Genomic DNA, 21,442 nt, shown 5'->3' with positions numbered 1-21,442 from the left:
TACAGTTAGGAGACAGGGGTCCCCAAGAAAAGGAAAGAAGAAAAGGAAGGGTAGGCCACTCTTAAAGAGAGTTCCAGGGAGCCAAAGGCCTTCTGCCCCAGTAGGGGGGGAGTCCAGATTTGGCACTGGTGAGGCCTCACCTGACCCCAAGGAAGTCCTGAGTAGTCAGGCAGCTGTCCAGATGCAGGGTGTTGCCTCTGCACTGAGAGAAGGGAGAGTGGAAGGAGGGTGTCTGCCACAGGAGGTGGTAGCCCCCCACTCTAGACAGCAAGAGGGGTGCCAGGACCCCACAGTTGCCCCTAAAGCAGCTCAGCCACCTGTCAGTGGAGAGCTTAGGGTGTGGTTCTGGGTACTGACAGCTGTCAGTAGCCTCTGCTGGGTGCTAGCCTTCCTGGCAACACTGCACTTGGCCTGGGAGGCAGACCCCAGGGCCAATAGCAAAGTAGGCCCCCTGACCCTGTTGGTCATGGTGGGGTTGCTCAAGTGTTGGGTGACCTCTTTGGGTAAGCTAGGTGTTGCCCTAGCAAAGTTAGGAGTAGGGGAGATGGGCACCTCACTACCCAAGTTGGCAGAGAGAGAGGCGGAAGACCCCCCTAGAGGGAAGTTTCAGTTTGAGATGGGTCCTTTTACTATTGGGGTGGGTTCACTACCCAGAGGGAGTGACCATGACAGGAGGATGTAAGGCAGAGTAGGCCCTACAAAGGGACAGACAGTTTTCTTCACTGTCTTCCTCGCCTAACAAGCCAGGAAGACTCTCCCAGGGTTGGGCTGAGTCTCCTGGGCATGTGGGCTGGGGGGGGCTTGTGTGAGAAAACAGGGCTGATTGCAGAGGCCCCCTAACTTTTTGCCCCCATTTTCCACTTTTTGCAGGTGTTTTCCTGACTCTGATGGTGCCCTGGGTACTGCTAACCAGTCCCATGGCCTGTGCTCTGTGTAAAATGGATATGCAAATTAGGCTAATTATAATTGGCTAAGTTAACCTACCTATAAGTCCCTAGTATATGGTAGGGCATGTAGGTTTAGGGACCACAGCATAGGTAGTGCACCCATAGATGCACTGCTGAGGTGCCCAGTGTCATTTTAAAGGCAGGCCTGCCTTGCTGGCTGCTTTAAAATTAAAGTTATATGCAAATTCGACTTTGGAATTAAAAGTAGTTCCAAAGTCTTATACTACCTGTTGGACTTTTGCTTATGCAGGGTCATCCCCAGTCTTTTTTGCCTCCTGCCTCCTATTTTTTTCTGACATGTTGCTGTTGGCTTTTCAACTCTGAGCACTTTACCACTGCTAACCAGTGCTAAAGTGCATATGCTCTCCTGTTTAAATTGTATGTAAGTGGGTTATCCATGATTGGCATATTTGAATTACTAGTAAGTCCCTAGTAAGGTGCACTAGAGGTGCCAGGGCCTGTAAATCAAATGCTACTAGTGGGCCTGCAGCACTGGTTGTGCCACCCACATAAGTAGCTCTGTAATCATGTCTCAGACCTGCCACTGCAGTGTCTGTATGTGTATTTTTACACTGTAAATTCGACTTGGCAAGTGTACCCACTTGCCAGGCCTAAACCTTCCCTTTCCTTACATGTAAGGCACCCCTAAGGTAGGCCCTAGGTAGCCCCAAGGGCAGGGTGCAGTGTATGGATGAGGTAGGACATATAGTAATGTGGTTTATATGTCCTGACAGTGAAAATACTGCCAATTTCGTTTTCACTGTTGCAAGGTCTGTCTCTCTCTCATAGGATAATATGGGGGCTACCTTTAAATATGATTAAAGTGTAGATTCCCCTAGAGAGTAGATGGACATGTGGAGTTTGGGATCCCTGAACTCACAATTTAAAAATACATCTTTTAGTAAAGTTGATTTTAAGATTGTGCGTGTGGAAATGCCACTTTTAGAAAGTGAGCAGTTTCTTGCTTAAACCATTCTGTGACTCTGCCTTGTTTGTGGATTCCCTGTCTGGGTCAGTTTGACAGTTGGGTTGTTTTTCACCTCACACCAGACAGTGACACAAAGGGAGCTGGGGTGTGATCTGCATTTCCTGATTAGCTATCTCTGCTAGGAGGGAGGGGTGGAGTGGTCACTCTCATCTGAAAGGACTGTGCCTGCCTCTGACAATGCGGTCTCCAGCCCCCTGGTGTGTGTCTGAGGCCTTGCCTGGGCAAGGCAGGATTTCACAAGAAGGTGTGAGTCCCCTTTGAAGGAAGGTGACTTCAAAGACTAAAATGGGTATAAGAAGGGCACCCAAACTTACAAACTTTAGAAACACTTCTGGAACCAAGAGGAACCTCTGCCTGGAGAAGAGCTGATAGCTGAGGAAAACGTGCTGCCCTGCCTGTGACTGTGCTTTGTGGAGCTTTCCTGCAGTGCTGCTTCTGCCAGAGTAAGAGGGCAAAGACTGGACTTTGTGTGCCTTCCATCTTGAAGAAGAAATCTCCAAGGGCTTGATGTAGAGCTTGCCTCCTGTTGTTGAAGTCTCAGGGATAGCAAAGACTTCTTCCTGCCAGCACCTGGAGTCTCTGGAGAGACCCCTACTCTGATCTGTGGTGCCCTTCCAGTTCCTGGGACCCTGAAAGGAGAGGCTGGCAGCCTAAGGACAAAAATACACGCACCGAGCGCCGTGCGGAGAAAAGATCGACGCGAATCCGATCGCGGCTGAGAAAACGACGCGACGCCGGTTGCGCAGCTGAGAAACGACGCCGCAGGAAACGCGACCGAAAAACCGACGCCCGGAGCAGGAGAAACGACGCGCAGCATCGCTGACGGAGGCTGAGAGATCGCACCCTGCGCCGCGGGACTTTCGGATCGTCGCGTGGCTGGCTTTTTCAACACGCACCGCCGTGCCGAGTTGTTTTCGACGCACACAGCCGTGCAGGGTTACTTTCGACGCACACCGCCCGTGCGGGGTTATTTTTGACGCAAACCAGGTACATTTACACGCTAGCAGCGCTAGTGTGTTGTTACAACTACCTAAAGACTCTTTTTATTTTAAACCTTTAAAAAATCATAACTTGACTTGTGTATGTTGGATTTTTGTCGTTTTGGTCTTGTTTTGTCTAGATAAATATTTCCTATTTTTCTAAACTGGTGTTGTGTCATTTTGTAGTGTTTTCATTAAGTTACTGTGTGTGTTGGTACAAATACTTTACGCCCAGCACTCTGAGGTTAAGCCTACTGCTCTGCCAAGCTACCAAGGGGGTAAGCAGGGGTTAGCTGAGGGTGATTCTCTTTTATCCTAACTAGAGTGAGGGTCCTTGCTTGAACAGGGGGTAACCTGACTGTCAACCAGAGACCCCATTTCTAACATTGGTGACCAGCGGTCGGGATTTGGACTTGTATTTGTACTTGACATACAGTAATTAAGTGTGCACTACTGTTTTGATCTCAGACCACTACGTGACCACATACTACTTGTTTGGTGATCTTTTGATTTTTCTCTTAAGGACTCTTTTTATTCTACTTCCATGATTTTGCTGATCCCTTGACTGATTCTTTTTACTTCATTGGGAAATTATTTTTTTCTGCCTTTTGGAACTTTGCACTTGTGACCATCATGTCTCAATCTGGAGATGCAACAGCTGGAGCTGTGTTTGAAATGGAGAAACTGAAGGAGTACTCAGTTGCTCAATTGAAACAGTTCCTTAAAGATCTTGACTGTCCCACTGAGAGCTCCACCAGGGAGGGGGAGCTGCAACAGGCACAGAGGGCCTGGGTGACAATCAAGAAGGCTGGAAGGCACACAGAGGAGGAGAATATGGGGGGGGAAGTGCAGAGGATACACAGTGGTGTAGTGGAGGAACCTGTTACGCCTGGGGGGAGGGTCCCCAGGAGGGATGGCAGGGTGTCACCCAAGGGTCTGACTCCTGAAGAGTTACAGGACAGACAGGCAGAGAGGGAGTACCAATGGGAGCTGAAAAAGCTCAATTGGGAGTTGGAAGAAAGGAGGAGGAATTTAGAGATTAAAAAAATGATTTATGCTTACGAGCTTAAATTGAAAGAGCTGGAAGTCATGAGGGCTGAGTCCAGCTGGAATGGTGGCAGCAACAATTGTATATCCAGTGATGCTGCAGAAGTGCACATGCCCAGAGAGGTGGTGCCCTACTTGAAGGAGGGAGTTAACACACGCCAGGAGGTTCAGGGGTATGAGGTAGCTCCAGTGATGCACAGGGTCCCTGAGGTGGATTGGGGAACTGGCATGGGGAGTCATATTCCTACTGGTGGGAGGGACACTCTACTGACTCTAGGTGAGAGTGACAGGGAGAGGGGTTCCCCCCAGGTAGAAGTCCTGGTTATGGAGTGTGAAGACATCCCAGAAGAGTGTGGGTTGAGTGTCAGGGACAGTCAGGTACTGTCTCACCAGTCTCAGGAGGGTGATGTGGGGTGCTTTGTCAAAGCAGAGTCACTGGATGGTTGGGTGAAGGGTACTTTGGTTAATTCATGTGAGGGGCTGAGTGATGTAATTGCTGGAGAGCATATGTCTAGTCCTTATTTTCCAGAGCTATGCCAACACCAGGTGGAGTGTGAGTTCTCTGACCCCAGGGAGCTTACAATGGAGGCAGACTTCTGGGTGAGTACCAGAGAGTCTGAAGAGGCATTTGGGGGTGCTCCTGAGAGGAGTGGTCTAGGTAGTTCCCAACCAGGTGAGGTAGGGAAGGATTGTAGTGTCCCAGGTAGGTCCCAGTGTAGTGGGATGGGTGAGGGACCCCATGTCCAGTCTCAGAGGAGAGGGAATGGGGATGGGTTGAGGCCCAAGGTGCCCGAGATCCGGTCCCAGGTCCTGGAGGGTTCCCTGCGGGAACACCAGGAGGGGAGCCTAGCCTGTACCATAGGGCCATCTGTTGAGGGAGACCCCACAGTGTCAGGAGGACTTGGGGGGGCAGCTGTAGCCAGCATCCCACCAGTTCTGGTGTCTGGCAGTACCACTCCTAGTGAGGGGGTGCAGAAGTCCAGACAGAGGGTTGAGAGGGGGTTGCGGACCCCAGTGGAGAACCTGGAGGGTCAGGGGTCAGCTCTGAGAGCAGAGCCCCCCATGAATGACCTTGGTGAGACTATTTCTGGGCTGGGGGGAATCCAGACTCTGTCAGATGGGCAGAGGTCAGGAGACCTGCGCCAGCCAGACTCTTGTGTGGCCCTTCGGGACAGTGTGTCCCTTGAGGGGGGTAAGTGTGCCCCCCTGGAAGTCCTGGTGTGCCAGGCAATGGTTCAACCGCAGGGTGGTGACTCTGGGTTGAATGATCAGGTTCAGGGGGTAAACTCTGACCTGATGGGGGGTAAGTGTGCTCCCAAGGAAGTCCTGGTGTGCCAGGCAGTGGTTCAACCGCAGGGTGGTGACCCTGGGTTGGATGACCAGGTTCAGAGGGTAAACTCTGACCTGGTGGGGGGTAGGTATGCCCCCCAGGAAGCCCTGGTTTGCCAGGCAGTGATCCAGTCTGTGGGTACAGACCCTGGATTGGGAGGCCAGGTTAAGGGTGTCCCCCCTGACCTGGAGGGAGGGGCTACTGCTAACAGTGCCCCTACCATGTTGTCTTCTGGGGGGGTCACTCCTAGTTGGGTGGTTCAGGACCCCAGAAGAGAGGGCAGGGGGAGGGAAGCCTCACCCCTGGCCCTGGTCCAACCCGAAGGTACAGACCCCAGGTTGGAGGATCAGTTGCAGGTTAACATCCCTGCACTGGTGGAAGAATTGTGCAGGACTGCTTCTACAAGCACCCTGACAGTTTTTGACTCTGGGGGTGCCGCTTCTCCAGGGAGGTTACAGAGCCCCAGAGGGGAGGACCAGGGTCAGGTTGTCATCCCTGACCTGGTGGAAGAGAGAGTGGTCAAAGGGTGCCAGGCACCTGGGGCTACCACCCCCCACTCTCCACAGTCACAGTGGTTAGAGAGGCCTGAGGTCGGGCTCTCATCCCTGACAGTTGTCTGGGGCCACTGTGGCTTGCTGTCCTGGTGGACAGAGTTGCCCCTGGGGGGGGGGAGGACGAGAGTCACACCCCGGGGGTGGAGTGGGCAACACCACTGTGTTGGCCCTGGTGGTACTATCTGCCCATTGCAATACATCTGTGAGCAAAGTAAAGTTAGGTGTTGCACAGAGGGTGTTTGTAGATGTGGAGAAGGGTTCCCCATGGGTTAGCTTAGTGGGCCCTGAGAGTATGGACAGAGGGATCCAACTGGAGTCAGGAAGGCGTAGAACTGGAACATGCCCCTGCTGTTGTGGGCCTGGGTCCCTGTTCTATCGCCCCAATCAGGGAAGTACATCAAGGTATTGATTGTTCTCCCCTGGCTTTAGGCTGGTAGGGGGTCGTGTTGGACTTTTGCTTATGCAGGGTCATCCCCAGTCTTTTTTGCCTCCTGCCTCCTATTTTTTTCTGACATGTTGCTGTTGGCTTTTCAACTCTGAGCACTTTACCACTGCTAACCAGTGCTAAAGTGCATATGCTCTCCTGTTTAAATTGTATGTAAGTGGGTTATCCATGATTGGCATATTTGAATTACTAGTAAGTCCCTAGTAAGGTGCACTAGAGGTGCCAGGGCCTGTAAATCAAATGCTACTAGTGGGCCTGCAGCACTGGTTGTGCCACCCACATAAGTAGCTCTGTAATCATGTCTCAGACCTGCCACTGCAGTGTCTGTATGTGTATTTTTACACTGTAAATTCGACTTGGCAAGTGTACCCACTTGCCAGGCCTAAACCTTCCCTTTCCTTACATGTAAGGCACCCCTAAGGTAGGCCCTAGGTAGCCCCAAGGGCAGGGTGCAGTGTATGGATGAGGTAGGACATATAGTAATGTGGTTTATATGTCCTGACAGTGAAAATACTGCCAATTTCGTTTTCACTGTTGCAAGGTCTGTCTCTCTCTCATAGGATAATATGGGGGCTACCTTTAAATATGATTAAAGTGTAGATTCCCCTAGAGAGTAGATGGACATGTGGAGTTTGGGATCCCTGGACTCACAATTTAAAAATACATCTTTTAGTAAAGTTGATTTTAAGATTGTGCGTGTGGAAATGCCACTTTTAGAAAGTGAGCAGTTTCTTGCTTAAACCATTCTGTGACTCTGCCTTGTTTGTGGATTCCCTGTCTGGGTCAGTTTGACAGTTGGGTTGTTTTTCACCTCACACCAGACAGTGACACAAAGGGAGCTGGGGTGTGATCTGCATTTCCTGATTAGCTATCTCTGCTAGGAGGGAGGGGTGGAGTGGTCACTCTCATCTGAAAGGACTGTGCCTGCCTCTGACAATGCTGTCTCCAGCCCCCTGGTGTGTGTCTGAGGCCTTGCCTGGGCAAGGCAGGATTTCACAAGAAGGTGTGAGTCCCCTTTGAAGGAAGGTGACTTCAAAGACTAAAATGGGTATAAGAAGGGCACCCAAACTTACAAACTTTAGAAACACTTCTGGAACCAAGAGGAACCTCTGCCTGGAGAAGAGCTGATAGCTGAGGAAAACGTGCTGCCCTGCCTGTGACTGTGCTTTGTGGAGCTTTCCTGCAGTGCTGCTTCTGCCAGAGTAAGAGGGCAAAGACTGGACTTTGTGTGCCTTCCATCTTGAAGAAGAAATCTCCAAGGGCTTGATGTAGAGCTTGCCTCCTGTTGTTGAAGTCTCAGGGATAGCAAAGACTTCTTCCTGCCAGCACCTGGAGTCTCTGGAGAGACCCCTACTCTGCTCTGTGGTGCCCTTCCAGTTCCTGGGACCCTGAAAGGAGAGGCTGGCAGCCTAAGGACAAAAATACACGCACCGAGCGCCGTGCGGAGAAAAGATCGACGCGAATCCGATCGCGGCTGAGAAAACGACGCGACGCCGGTTGCGCAGCTGAGAAACGCCGCCGCAGGAAACGCGACCGAAAAACCGACGCCCGGAGCAGGAGAAACGACGCGCAGCATCGCTGACGGAGGCTGAGAGATCGCACCCTGCGCCGCGGGACTTTCGGATCGTCGCGTGGCTGGCTTTTTCAACACGCACCGCCGTGCCGAGTTGTTTTCGACGCACACAGCCGTGCAGGGTTACTTTCGACGCACACCGCCCGTGCTGGGTTATTTTTGACGCAAACCAGGTACATTTACACGCTAGCAGCGCTAGTGTGTTGTTACAACTACCTAAAGACTCTTTTTATTTTAAACCTTTAAAAAATCATAACTTGACTTGTGTATGTTGGATTTTTGTCGTTTTGGTCTTGTTTTGTCTAGATAAATATTTCCTATTTTTCTAAACTGGTGTTGTGTCATTTTGTAGTGTTTTCATTAAGTTACTGTGTGTGTTGGTACAAATACTTTACGCCCAGCACTCTGAGGTTAAGCCTACTGCTCTGCCAAGCTACCAAGGGGGTAAGCAGGGGTTAGCTGAGGGTGATTCTCTTTTATCCTAACTAGAGTGAGGGTCCTTGCTTGAACAGGGGGTAACCTGACTGTCAACCAGAGACCCCATTTCTAACACTACCTTATTTTTACATATAAGTCACCCCTAAGGTGTGCCCTATGTGCCCATAGGGCTGGGTGCCATGTAACTATAAGCAGGGACTTTATAAAAAATAGTTTTATAAGCCCTGGTGAGGTAAAAACAGCCACATTCGTTTTTCCCTCATTGTTGTAAATGGCCTTCATAGGCTAGAATGGGGAGACTTTATTTTAATTTTTAAAGTCTCCTTAAGTGATGCATACCAAGAATTCGGTATCAAATTAATTGTTGTAATAAATCCCACAACTTCCAGTTGTGGGATTTAATATAACTTGTTCAGGTAAAGAGTTTTAAACTTTACCTGAAAAGTTGCCAATTTCAGCCCTGCATTGTTTTTGCTGCTGTGCTCTGATTGGCCAGCCTCTAGCAGCTTGGCCAAGCTGCCTTGATGAGGTGTGAAGTGGCCTGGCTTCACACAAAAGAATGTGCCTGTGGGAGGGAATCTCCCCTCAGCAGATGGTGAGGCAGGAAGGGGGAGGGCTGCCAAACTGGTCTTCAAAGGCAGAGAAGGCCATTTGGAGCAACCAGCAACACCCCCACATCCTGCAACCCCAGACACCTAGGTGCCCCCTTGATTAGATTAGGAGAAGGCAGGAGAGGGGTGTGTTTATGATTTTTAGCCACACCAGTGGGTGGGCTCAGCCAGATGTAACCTCCAAAAATCAGATTCAGCCATGATGGATTTTTAGAGAATGTTGCCTCCTGGGATTGATTTTTGCCACACTTCCCAGGAAGTGGTCATCACAGGGGGACGGACCCTGCACCTGATTGGAGAACCAGGATCCCCCTGCTTTTCTCCCAGGAGCAAGGATAAAACTGGCAGACCTGCACCCACACCTCAGTTCCCTACCACATCCAACAAGGAAGAACAACAGAAGAAGAAGGACTGCCCTGCTGGACCCCTGGCCTGCACCTGGAACCTGCACTCAGAAGGACTGCACCAGCTGCACACTTGGGCTTCACCAAAAGAAGGTCTTTGCCTGGCTTCAACTGGTTCAAGGAGGGACTCCCTGTTTGCTACAGGTGAAAAATTGCTATCCAGAGTCCCCTGCACCAACTCCTGAAGAAAGCAACTAGCTGACCACTGTCCAGTGGCCAAAAAGGAGTTTGCGCCAGGTGCATTCTGGGAGTTGTAGTCTGCACCCTCCCCCCAAGGACCATCTCAGAACTTCTGGACCCTTGGGGTGAGCTGTGGACCACAAACGAACCTTAAAAGGACATCTGGGAGAAGCCCCAGAAGTTTGGAGAAGTTTGGACAACTTTTGAAAAAAAGCTCCATAGAGGGACCGACCCACCGTGGCAACTCTAGCCGGCTTGCCTCAACCGCGACCCGGCCTGATTTGCTGGTTCGTCCCGGTAAAGAAAATCTCCAAAAAAGAGACTAAGTCCGACGGTAAAAAGTTGACTGGGACCTCCCAGCCAGCATATCCGAGGAGGGCTCCATGGACATCGGATCAAGATCCAGGTTTACCCCTGTCGAAGGATTTTCACCTCGAAAAAACTACTAAGTCCAAAGGTAACAATCTCCACCGAGGATTCCAGCATCGCGTATCCGGAGAAGGGCTCCAGGAGGTCGGATTGGACTGGCAGGTTCATCCCGCTGAAGAAAATCTTCGAAAAAGAGACTAAGGGCCTCATTATGACCCTGGCGGGTGGCGGAGGCCGCCCGCCAGGATCCCGCCCTCCAAATTACCGCGCCGCGGTCAAAAGACCGCGGCGGGTATTACGAGTTTTCCCCTGGGCTGGCGGGCGGTTCCAGTAAAACCGCCCGCCAGCCCAGGGGAAAACGACCTTCCCACGAGGATGCCGGCTCGTAATCGAGCCGGCGGAGTGGGAAGGTGCGACGGGTGCAGTGGCACCCGTCGCGTATTTCAGTGTCTGCAAGGCAGACACTGAAATACTTTTCGGGGCCCTCTTACGGGGGCCCCTGCCGTGCCCATGCCATTGGCATGGGCACGGCAGGGGCCCCCAGGGGCCCCGCGACCCCCCCCTACCGCCATCCTGTTCATGGCGGCTTTCCCGCCATGAACTGGATGGCGGTAGGGGGGGTCAGAATCCTCATGGCTGCGGAGCGCGCTCCGCAGCCATGGAGGATTCCAAAGAGCAGCGGAAAGTCAGCGGGAGACCGCTGACTTTCCGCTTCTGACCGCGGCTGAACCGCCGCGGTCAGAATGCTCATTGGAGCACCGCCAGCCTGTTGGCGGTGCTCCCGTGGTCGGTGGCCCTGGCGGCCACCGGCCGCCAGGGTCAGAATGACCCTCAGAGTGTGAAGGTAAACTTTTAACCGAGGCCTCCCGCGGCCTGCAGCCGAGCAGGGCTCCATCGCGGTCGGCCTTAAACTTTGACTTTGCCCCGGTCGAGGTGCAACCAGATGACCCGATTGGCGCTTTTTGTTTCTAGGCGCTAAAAAAATAATAATTCTTTAAAAATTCATATCTCCGGTTCCCCTTATCCGATTTTATTCGTTTTTGTGTCATTTTAAAGATACAAATATAATCTATTTTTATAAATTGGTTTTGGAGTTTTCAACTGTTTCCTGTGTTTTATTTAATTACTGTTTTGTTATATTTGAATGCTTTACACTCTGTCTCCTAAGTTAAGCCTTGGCACTCGTTGCCAAGATACCAAGGGTTGAGCTGGGTTTAATTTACTGAGACCTAACTGGACCTTAGTGGAGGTTAGTGGCCTATTGCTAAGTGTAGGTACCTACCTGCCCTTACCAATAACCCATTTTCCAACATCAAGCATGTGACTGAGCCAGCGTTGAAGGTGACAGACGTGGGTGGGTAGGCATAAGCATGGCAGTCCCTGCAGCACCGGCAGTCCCTGCAGCACCAATGGCTACTAAAGTACATGCTAAATATAATAATCACATAGACTATGGGTATAAATGCACACTTATTTGCCATGAAGGCAATCTTAGTCTGTAGATTTAATATCTTGACTAACCTGTGAGGCACCTGATACCCTGCATCCCCCTACACTGCATGCGTAAGCATTACCTTTTTCAAAGTATATTATTTTATGATGCTGACCTACTACATTGTCAACAGTAGTCAATTGTTTAAAAGTGGTCCCAATCGTTAATCAACAAATTATCAAATGATACGGTATTTAAAAACCGTATATTCAAATATTAATACCAGAAAGTTAAGGTGCTGCCAAAAATATAAACCAGAAATTTTCTTACTATTTTAGCCAGTAGCAACTATGGTAGTGTGACTGAAAGTCCAGGTTTTTCAAGTTAGGAGCTCCCAGCACCAGTACAAATCCAGGATCAGGCAAAACTCGCAAAATGGATAATGAAAATGACAAAAGCTAAAATATACATTTACCCAAAAAATATACACTAGCATATGCTTACCAGTAGGCTTGATCGTAACTGCCAAGTAATCTTGTGTGTGGGAACTGATGTACACAAGGACACAGGGGGACTTGCTAGTGCTGAAGCTGAAGAACAGCTCTTCTTTCTCTGGATTTAAATCAGCGGCAGGAAGGTGAGGTAGAGTCCCTGCTTCATTTGAGCTGGTCACTTTGGCTGCAGTTGTTGACTGAAAGTTATACAATAGCCATGTTCCTTCTTCAAAATAGCCTCCGACATCTTAAAAATAGAACACAAACAAGTGTACAATTTTAACACGAGGAGTGTGCCTTGTAGGTTGCAAGAATGCACGACGTGGGCAAAACCTTTTCTTGGAAGGGATGACATTTTAGCAAGATGGAAGACATTGTATTGGCTCTAACAGAGATAGATTACAGGACCTATGGAAGGTGATTCTTGTTTTGGTGTTTAAAACGTAAATAGTGCAGATTGTGAACGAATCGGGAACAATAAATGAACCCACAACGCATGCATTTGAGGAAATTACTGTTGTATATCATTTTCTGTTAAGTAAACGATGTGCACATTTTAGCCACCTATACTGTATTTTACAATTTGGAGATTGAGAAGTGCATGGGTTATCTTGTGAATGAACACATTGGCACTGAGCAATTCAAACTCACTAAGGGGCGCACCCTAACTTGCCAGAACCCAATAAAACTATTTTAAAATAATTGTTTCTTCTGAGTAGGAATTAAGCCTGGAGATGAAGAGCTGGAAAAATAGAAAAAAAATAGCTACCATTCACCGTCAATGCATCTTAGACACTGTACAAAATATACAGGAGGGAGAACTTTCAAACACTGAAAATTAATAAACAGCGCATTATCTTAACAGACCAAATGGTGCAACAAACCTGCCAAGGAGAATACTGAACATACTGAAACAGAATCCCTGATAATCTCCATGGAATCAATTCATGAAAAAAGTACTCAGTCTGCACCCATAGATTAAGGTCCATGTGAGGATGTAGATTTTCTACATTTTGGAATTCACAAGTACTTCCAGAAATACTCATGAAAAGCTGCGCCAGGCACATATTTCCAGGTATACCGCTTGGAATTACATATGGCTATTGCCAATGGCTCCCATTCCCCCTCTGTGGTGCTCCCATACCAGAGTCTACACAAGGATTAAGGAGCTTGTTAGACCTGGCATCCTTGGTGTGGTTTTCTGCAATGTTTGCCTTTAGATTTCCTGTTTTTGCTGACCTTAGAACCCTGTGCATTATACACCTGCTAACCAGTGCTAAAGTGCTTGTGCATTCTCCTTAAAACATGTTAGATTGGCCTATTCTCAATTGGCATACTTAATTTACTTGTAATTCCCAAGTGAAGAGTCACTTGATGATGATCATCTCACTGTCCAGGGTCTGTAAATTAAATGCTACTAGTGGCCCTGCAGCACTGATTGGCCACCCACTTAAGCAACACTCTAAACATGTCTCAGGCTACCATTGCTGCCTGTGTGTGTACAGTTTTAAACTGCCATTTTGACATGGTAAAGTAAACCTTTTACCAGGCCCAAAACTTCCTTTTTAAAACATATGTCACACCTGAGGGTTTCAACAAGACCCTCAAAGGTATGATCATGGGCCTGTCAGTGCCCTTGAGGCCGTAGCGTGACTTCCACTTGCCATGCCTGTTGTTTGGGGCCTGGGAGGTGCCTCAGAAGGGGGTTTGCTTCAGCCCCTTTGGGCTCCTGTATGGGCAACCAGTACAAACAATTTTCAGTTTGGTCGAGGAGGGTTGGAGACAAGCTCCCAGGAAGGCCCTCCAAGATGTGGTCAGCTACATGCTGGACCCAGATGAAGTGATTCGGGGAAGAAGCTAAGGCAAACCTAGGAGCCAGTCAGGAGGTCATTAAACCGTGGTATGACCAGAAGACCCCTCTGGACGAATTTCAGCCTGGCCAAAAAGTGTGGGTGATTGAGCCTGTGATCCCAGGGCTCTGCAAGACTGTTGGTTTGGACCCTATGAGATGAAGGAGCATAAGAGTGAGGTCGCCTACATGTTGGACTTCAAGACTCAGAGGAACCCTTTGAGCGTTCTACATGTATATGTACATGTACAATTACCTGAAACCCCACTTCCAGAGGTTCAAAGTAACCAAGCTCCTGGTCACAGACAAAGGGGTGAAAGAGGAGAGTGAGTCTTTATCAAACCATCTCTCTTCCAAACAGCAGGATTGGTCATTGGAGGGTGTCAGCTTCTCCCCTACACTGACCATAGAACAGCAAAGAGACTGTCACCAGTTGTTTCAGGCAGTTTGCCTCTTTGTTCTCCCTTACCCCAGGACTCACTACATGATGTACCCATGATAGTGACGCTGTTGCCAGCACACCTGTGAATAGTAAAATGTGCAGGTTGTCTTATAACATGAGAGCCAGCATTAAGGAGGAGGTCTGTAAGATGCTGGAGTAAGGGGTTCTTGATCCCTTAAACAGCCTCTGGTCAAGCCCATTGGTGTTGGTCCCCAAGGCTGCTCCTCCAGATATCACCCAGGAAACTTAAGTTCTGTGTGAATTACCAGGGGCTCAATGCAGTCACCAAGGCTGACACACACACCATGCCCACAGCTGAAGAGGTCATAGCCCGGTTGGGAGCTGCCAAGTTCCTAAGCATGTTTGACTTAATGCTTGGTTACTGGCAGATTGCCTTAACTTAAAGGGCTAAAGAGAGGTCTGTATTCTGTCAGAAGGGCACGTCTAGTGCCCAGAGATGCCTTTGGGTTGAGGAATGCCCCTGCCACCTTTCAGAGGTTGGTTAAAGAGTAAAGGCTGGGTTGGAGAACTTTAGTGCCGGCCACCTAGATGACATTGCAGTGGGGAGCTTAGGTGTGATTGTATGGGCCATCACTAGCAGGATGGGAGGGAGGAGCTGGGCCCAGCCTTACTTACATTTGAATAGGTTGTATCCTACCTCCACACAAAGGGCAGTAGTTAGTCAGAAGCTAGGGCCAGGAAGGCAGGGCACCATTGCAATTCAAAGGCATGCCTCTAGAAGCTTCCCCCGACTTTAAATGCACAACTGTGTATAAATACTGGACCTTAAGCGCAAATAACTCAGCGCACTTCTTTACCTGTGGATATTTAGCCAGGAAGAAGGACTGCTGTGCTGATGAAAGGACTGCCACACTACTGGACTTCTAGAATTAAGGAACTGCTGCCTTGTTGTGCTTATTTGCTGCTTTCTTGCCTGGGTAAGAAGGACTGGACCTGCAAGTCTTGAAACCAAAACTTAGAGTGGCTCCAAGAGCTAATTGGCTGGACTCATGCCCTGAAGCCACAGTTGACGCTTTGTGCTTCTTGCTGCAATTTGCAAGAATAAATCTTTACATTTCAATATCTATGGTTCTACTGACTGCATTTTTGATTCTTTTTTTCTCATTTGATGTGGGATAGTTTTGTGTGTTTGTTGGACATTGGAGTTCTGGTTGGCAGAGGTATGTACCCTGTCCGAGCAGGAGCCACAATTCTAGTCAGGTTAACTCATCAAAATACCCTAAATTAGCCTGTACTCAACCTCTGGTGGCTTGGAACAGAGCAGTCCAGCTTAACTTAAGAGGCAACACATTAAGTATTTGTTCAACACTTTAAAGAGTAAAAAGGTGAAAGCACAACACAAATATACCACACCTGGTTAGACAAACAGAGCTTAATCTAATGAACAAAACAAACAAAACCAAAACAACACAAATCCAATAGGTAGAAGTTGAGTTATGCATTTTTAAACAATAAATACAACTGGAGTGCTTAAAACATAAAGTACCAAATCAGGCTATCTGATCAGGCTAGACCGGGTCGAATCTGAAAAGTCAGACATGCAGCAATGGAGCATTCAGGGACCAGCCTTGGTCAACTGAAACACCAATTTGGTTCAGAGATGTGTCAATGTTGAGAACAAGATGAGAGGAGCAAGGGAAGCAAAGCATTTGTATTGGTCCCGAAGGTGTAGGCAATGCATTGGTTCCAAGCCTCGCAAAGTCACCAGTTTTGATTGGCACAATGGCATTGATGTACAGGCTCTGGCAGTTGCAGCATTTTACACCCACTTCCACAGGCCCAGGACTGGATTGGCACCACTTAACGAAGCAAGACTTACGGCAAGCAAAGTCCGGGTGCTGTTGATTATGAGTTGGAAGTCGGAGACTTCAGAAGAACAGCAGGCAAGCCCTTGGAGCCACTCTGAGTTCAAATGAGATGGGTCCAGTCCCCCCCTTGCAGGGCAGAGGGCAGCAGGGCAACACAGCATAAAAGCAGTTCTTCCACAGCAGCAGTCCAGACAGTCCTGGTGGCATCATCACAGTCCTTTATACCCAGTTGTGCCTTTGTATTGGGGGTGACTTCAAAGAAAGGTCTTTGAAGTACACAGAGGTCCTTTCTTGCCCTGGCTCCAGACTCACTACAATGGGTTATGCAGGCCTTGGTTTAAAAGCTGGACACTGCATATGCAGGTGTAAGTGTCAGCTCCTCCCTGCCCAGGATGGCCCATCAGGATGTTGATGGCCCATCAGTCACACATAAGCTCTCTTTGTGTGTGGATGTTTAGAGGGAATGCACAAAGACCAGCTGTCACCCATCCCAGACGTGTATTGGGGGCAAGCTTTAAGCACACAGGGTTCAGAGCAGGAAAATGCCAACTTTCTAAAAGTGCCATTTTCAAAATTGTAACAATAAATCAACTTGACCATTAAAGATGATTTCTCAATTCCATAGGCACTAAACATGAAATATATACTCCTTTTGAAAGACTTGCCTAGAGCCATGTTGGAGAGGCCCATACCAAGTGGTGTTGACAACTACAACAACTGTGAAATGCGCAAGTTTGCCAAACTGGATACATGCGAGCCATACCAAGAGAGTGGTGAGTCGTTAGGTCCATGAAGAAGTGTTGTTGAGAGCACCAACAGCAGCAAAGCAAATAGTTCTCCCTGAACCAGAACCAGAGCAGGTCGAACCTGAACTAGACCCAGAACTGGTTGAAGACAGATTGATGAGACGAGGGTGCAGAAGTTCAGGAGACAGAGCGAGAAAATAACCCAGTGGAAGTGACTGGAGAACCAAGCACAGGGGAGGTTCGCTCAGAAGCAAATGGTGACGAAGCACAAGGAGGCCAAGTGCCAGAGCCTGAGGGGGAAAGAGTTGAGACAGGTCGAAGCCAAAGTGATCTGACTCCTGAGCCCGTTGCAGGTCCATCAAGAGAAGGGACTACAGACAAGGCGAAGGAGAAAAGTCAGATCTGAAAGAGATTGTTGACAGAAGGAACAAGAAAAGGAGACAACTAGCCTGAATCTCAAATAGGCAAGAAAAAGGACTTGGTTATAAATGAGACAATAGAGGAAGAAATAGACACTACAAGGAAAGACAAACTAAGTGATGGAGGAGAGTTAGCAGGAGAATGAAAGTTGAAAAGAAAGAGAGTAGCAAGTCGAAGATACGCAGGACCGGAGTGGGCATATGCCGCAACAAGTGATTGGCAAAACAAGTTTATGTCTTTTTGCTTTGACAGAGAAGTTCCAAATCAGTATTTTCATGCAACCTGAAGAGAACCAGTGGACTGAGTTGTTGAGCTAAAAGAAAGAGAAATTGAAAAATTTTGAATTTACCAGAAGAGACACTGATAACCTGATATGACATTTTAAAATCTGAATGTGACCAGCTGCTAACCAATTTGAAAAAGGAAGAAAAAAGGGTCTTTTTGTGTGAATCTGAAGCGTGGAGAAGAAGTATATTTTTTGATTTTTGTTTTTTTCTTGTTGCACTTTACTTAAGAGTTAATTCTACTTTCTCATTCTTTACAGATCATGGCTAAATCAGATAACAGCACTAAGAACATTAGGTTCTGTAGGCATTTGAGTGTAGGAATGGCGATTGTGTGTGGTATATTGTTTGTAATAATGATTGTGGGAATGTCTATTCATGAGATGAGAAAAGCCGATATTACATCCGTATCTGAAACTACTACACTAACAGCTTTAGAGAGGTTTAAATTACATGAGCAATATGTGCATGATTATACTAACGCAAAGGGAGAGCTGTCTTCTAACGTCTTTTATCAGTTGTTGAGTGAATGTGTGGAGACGATGGATGCAAAGGGTTGTCTTGTGTGCACGCAGATCCCGTCCTCTGTGGAAGAAGGGGTCACTTATCATAGTCTGCCTCTGACTTATGGTATAACTTGTAGTTTGCTACTAACCCGATTCTATAATCAGGAGTATGTACAGTATTTTTATTCAAACTATGATGTCATGTTTTCCTTTGCTCCAATAATTAAATATTTGAGCAAGATAGCTAAGGATCATGATATAGTATTAGTTAGAGGATTCTTTGAGCCAGCACTGAGTTTTGGCACGGCTTATGCGTATAGTAACAATTTAACTTGCTTATTAACACCTATGGGGAAGAGCTTTATTGGGCATACTGACGATAGGAGAAAAGCACTAAAAGAGAAACTAGAAAAAGGGTTAGAGAAAAGAACTTACGAGAATGATTATGCTTTTCACTGCTATTAAAACACAAAGGAGATTAGCTTTAGATACATTACATGTAGGGAAGCTTTGTGCATATAGGCCAAAATCATGCACTGACACTTTATTTGTAGGAACTAGTGAATGTAGGCATGTGTTTTTGTTTCAGAATAAATGGACATTTCTGCTGAATGGTGCAGAATCTGTGATTCCTGGAATGTATTATATTTGTGGACTTAATGCTTATTACCGTCTTCCTAGAGGATGGTATGGGACATGCTACTTGGGAATAGTTTTTCCTAAGATTTATCAGATAGATGATCTGAAGAAGATACCGAAAATGACTGAATTTCATCAGATGAGACAAAAGAGAGAGACAGCCTCTGCAATCACAGGGGATATTTTAGGAGCAATAATTCCTCCTGTGGGAGTTTTATTGAATGCAAATAAGATACGAAAATTGTCTACTATTGTGGATAATATGCTAACTAATTTTACAGGAGCCATACTCCTACTGAACACTGAACTAGCTGCGGATAGAGCTATGACGCTTCAAAATAGGCTTTCTTTAGATATAATATTAGCAAAGGACGGTGGAGTCTGTAAAATGATTAATACAAGGCACTGTTGTTCGTACATTCCTGAGAACGAGAAATAGATAAAAGATGTACTTACTAATTTAACTAATGTAAGTAAGGATTTGAAATAATTGAAGGAACCAGGAGTTTGGAAAAAGGTTGGAAATGGATTTGTTACTGTGGGAAATTGGTTTAGTCAAATTTGGGGTGGGATATTGTGGAAAATTGTCCAAGGAATATTAATTGTGATTATTGCCATATTAGATTTATGGGGGGCATGTAAATTATGGCAGAAAATAAAACTAAAAAGGGCCAAAAATGATCAGAGGAGGGAAGAACAACCCAGGAGAAGAATCTGTAGGGAAAATACAAGGAGGAGAAATAAAAACGTAGCTGAAAGTAATTTGTAAAATATTGACAAGGGAAAGGTGTGATGACTTTTTTAGTCATCAGAGGAGGGACTGTTGGAGCAGATATGCTGATATGAGAAATTACTAATGATTTGCGTATGAATACTAATGAGAAAACTCGATAAAGAAAACGAATATTTGAAAAATAACATGTATGGGTAAAATATGCCCACGGGGAGTGGTCACCATGTGTGTTAAAAAGATGCGAAATAATTAAAATATTCATTAAAAATGTATTAATATGTCATATTTGAATGCATAACCTATGTTTTAGGTTAATTCATGTTCTTAACTTAGCCATACTGGAGGCCTGGTTTTCGCTGGACCTTGCCTGCTTTAACGTGGAGACGCGACAAAGCTGCTGAGGACTGGAACTGGAGAAAAGGACCTTGAACTGTACAAAGTTCAGAAGGCTCTGCTTGAAAATTCTGCAAATGTACCAGTGGACAGATGATGAGGACACGTTGATACAATTATGTGTAGTGTAGGCTAAACGTACTTTCCCAGGACTTGAACAATGGAAGCACTGACTAAAAGACTGTGAGCAACAATTTCAATACCTGAAGAGCTGGATGATGTTCTCATCGACAGAAGAACCAAACTAATGGAACTTGAATCCTGAATAGACGTGTACATGTGGTAAACAAAAACTATAGGTTAGAGTTATAACTTATGATAAGGTTGACCAATTAGCAATTAGTGGGATGGACTGAGAGACCCTAATAAAAAGTCATGACAAGGGGAGGAAATTTAGAGCGGAGAGGAGAAAGCTGAGGACGTCAGGAGACGCTGTCCGAAGTGCTGATAATTGTACTTACTCTCTGTGAGCCTGATACTTTGCTGATGACTGATGACATGGAGACGAAGACTGACTCTTTGCTGATCTATCTTGGATAGGTAGCTATAACAATGTGGCTGACTAATGCGTACTTTTTCTTCTAGTTGCCAACTGCGCTTTTTTAAATATTTTTCTCTCTTAGATAGATATTTCCAAATTCATGTTTTTGTCTAAATTGTTTTCGCATGAAGACCCACATGCTGATGCTAATCTGGGTTAGGTATACTGACAAGTGTGACCTTGACGGTGACAATTGACTGACTAAAAATTGCATTGCTGAATTACTCCATAAATGTTGAAGATTTGCTGACTCATGTTGTATTTGATTGCTCGGAATTCTAATGATGAACATTGTCTTGTGATGATTAATAAAGTATAATTAACATTGGTTTTGATTAGATTGTAACTAATAGGGAAAAAACAATTAACCCTTCTCGAGTGTGATGGTATTTCTTATTAGATAGGTTTTTCACTAATGTTTGACATTGATTATAGTGATATTGATGGTTCAATGGTCTACCGCTCAACTAGGATACTCCATGCGATCCAAAAGGTTAATCGACCTATACGTGTCCCATTGTAAGTTTACTTACTAAGGAGCAGGCGCGCTAGCAGGAGTTTTTTTACTACCAAAACATGTAGAACTTAAAATAATATTTCCTGCCATTAAATCACATAGCACCCTGCCCTATGGGCTATCTAGGGCCTACCCTAGGCGTTACCTATATGCAATAGAAGGAAAGTCTAAGGCTTGGAAAGGGGTCCTAAATGCCAGGTTGACATGGCAGTGTAACAGTGCATTCAGGCTGAAATTGCAGACCTGTTACATCTTTTAAAGTGCCACATAAGTGTTTGGTACAAGCAGTGTTGCAGGGCCACTAGTAGCATTTAATTTACAGACCCTGGGAACACGTACTGCACTTTAGTAGGGACTTACAAGTAAATTAAATATGCCAAGTTGATATATGCCAATCAAACCATGTTACAGGGAGAGGGCACAAGCACTTTACCACTGGTTTACAGTGGTAAGTAAAGTGCATGGAGTCATAAGGCGAACAAAAATGAATTCACCAAACAGTAGACGGAAAAAGGCATAAAGTTTGGGGGAGACCCTGCAGAGATGGTCATTTCAAACAGTGGTGGTTTCACTTTATTACTGTTTGAAGTGTTGCAAACATTCTTTGCACATTGCCTCTTAGTTAAGCCTGAGTACTCTGTGCGAAGCTACCAGAGGTTTAAGCACAGGTAAATTTAGGGTTGGCTTTTGCGTCACCCTTACAAGTACTGTGATTGCTGTTTGACCAGAGCTCACACCCTAGTCAACCAAC

At 46.7% G+C, this 21,442-nt stretch overlaps 1 protein-coding gene across 2 annotated transcripts in view; it reads right to left on the bottom strand.

Annotated features, from left to right (window-relative positions):
- Nucleotides 1-21,442, bottom strand: part of CNTNAP2 (contactin associated protein 2) — a 2,759,350-nt gene that overhangs the window by 507,514 nt on the left and 2,230,394 nt on the right. For both annotated transcript variants that reach the window (XM_069211508.1, XM_069211509.1), the window contains exon 19: nucleotides 11,803-12,039. In XM_069211508.1, coding sequence (XP_069067609.1) covers nucleotides 11,803-12,039 — 237 coding nt within the window. The remainder of the gene's footprint in view (nucleotides 1-11,802; nucleotides 12,040-21,442) is intronic.

The sequence above is a fragment of the Pleurodeles waltl genome, chromosome 10, assembly GCF_031143425.1.
Source record: "Pleurodeles waltl isolate 20211129_DDA chromosome 10, aPleWal1.hap1.20221129, whole genome shotgun sequence".
In the NCBI taxonomy this organism is placed as follows: Eukaryota; Metazoa; Chordata; class Amphibia; order Caudata; family Salamandridae; genus Pleurodeles; species Pleurodeles waltl.
Note: the sequence above shows the minus strand (reverse complement) of the source record. Positions and strands in the feature narration are given on the sequence as shown.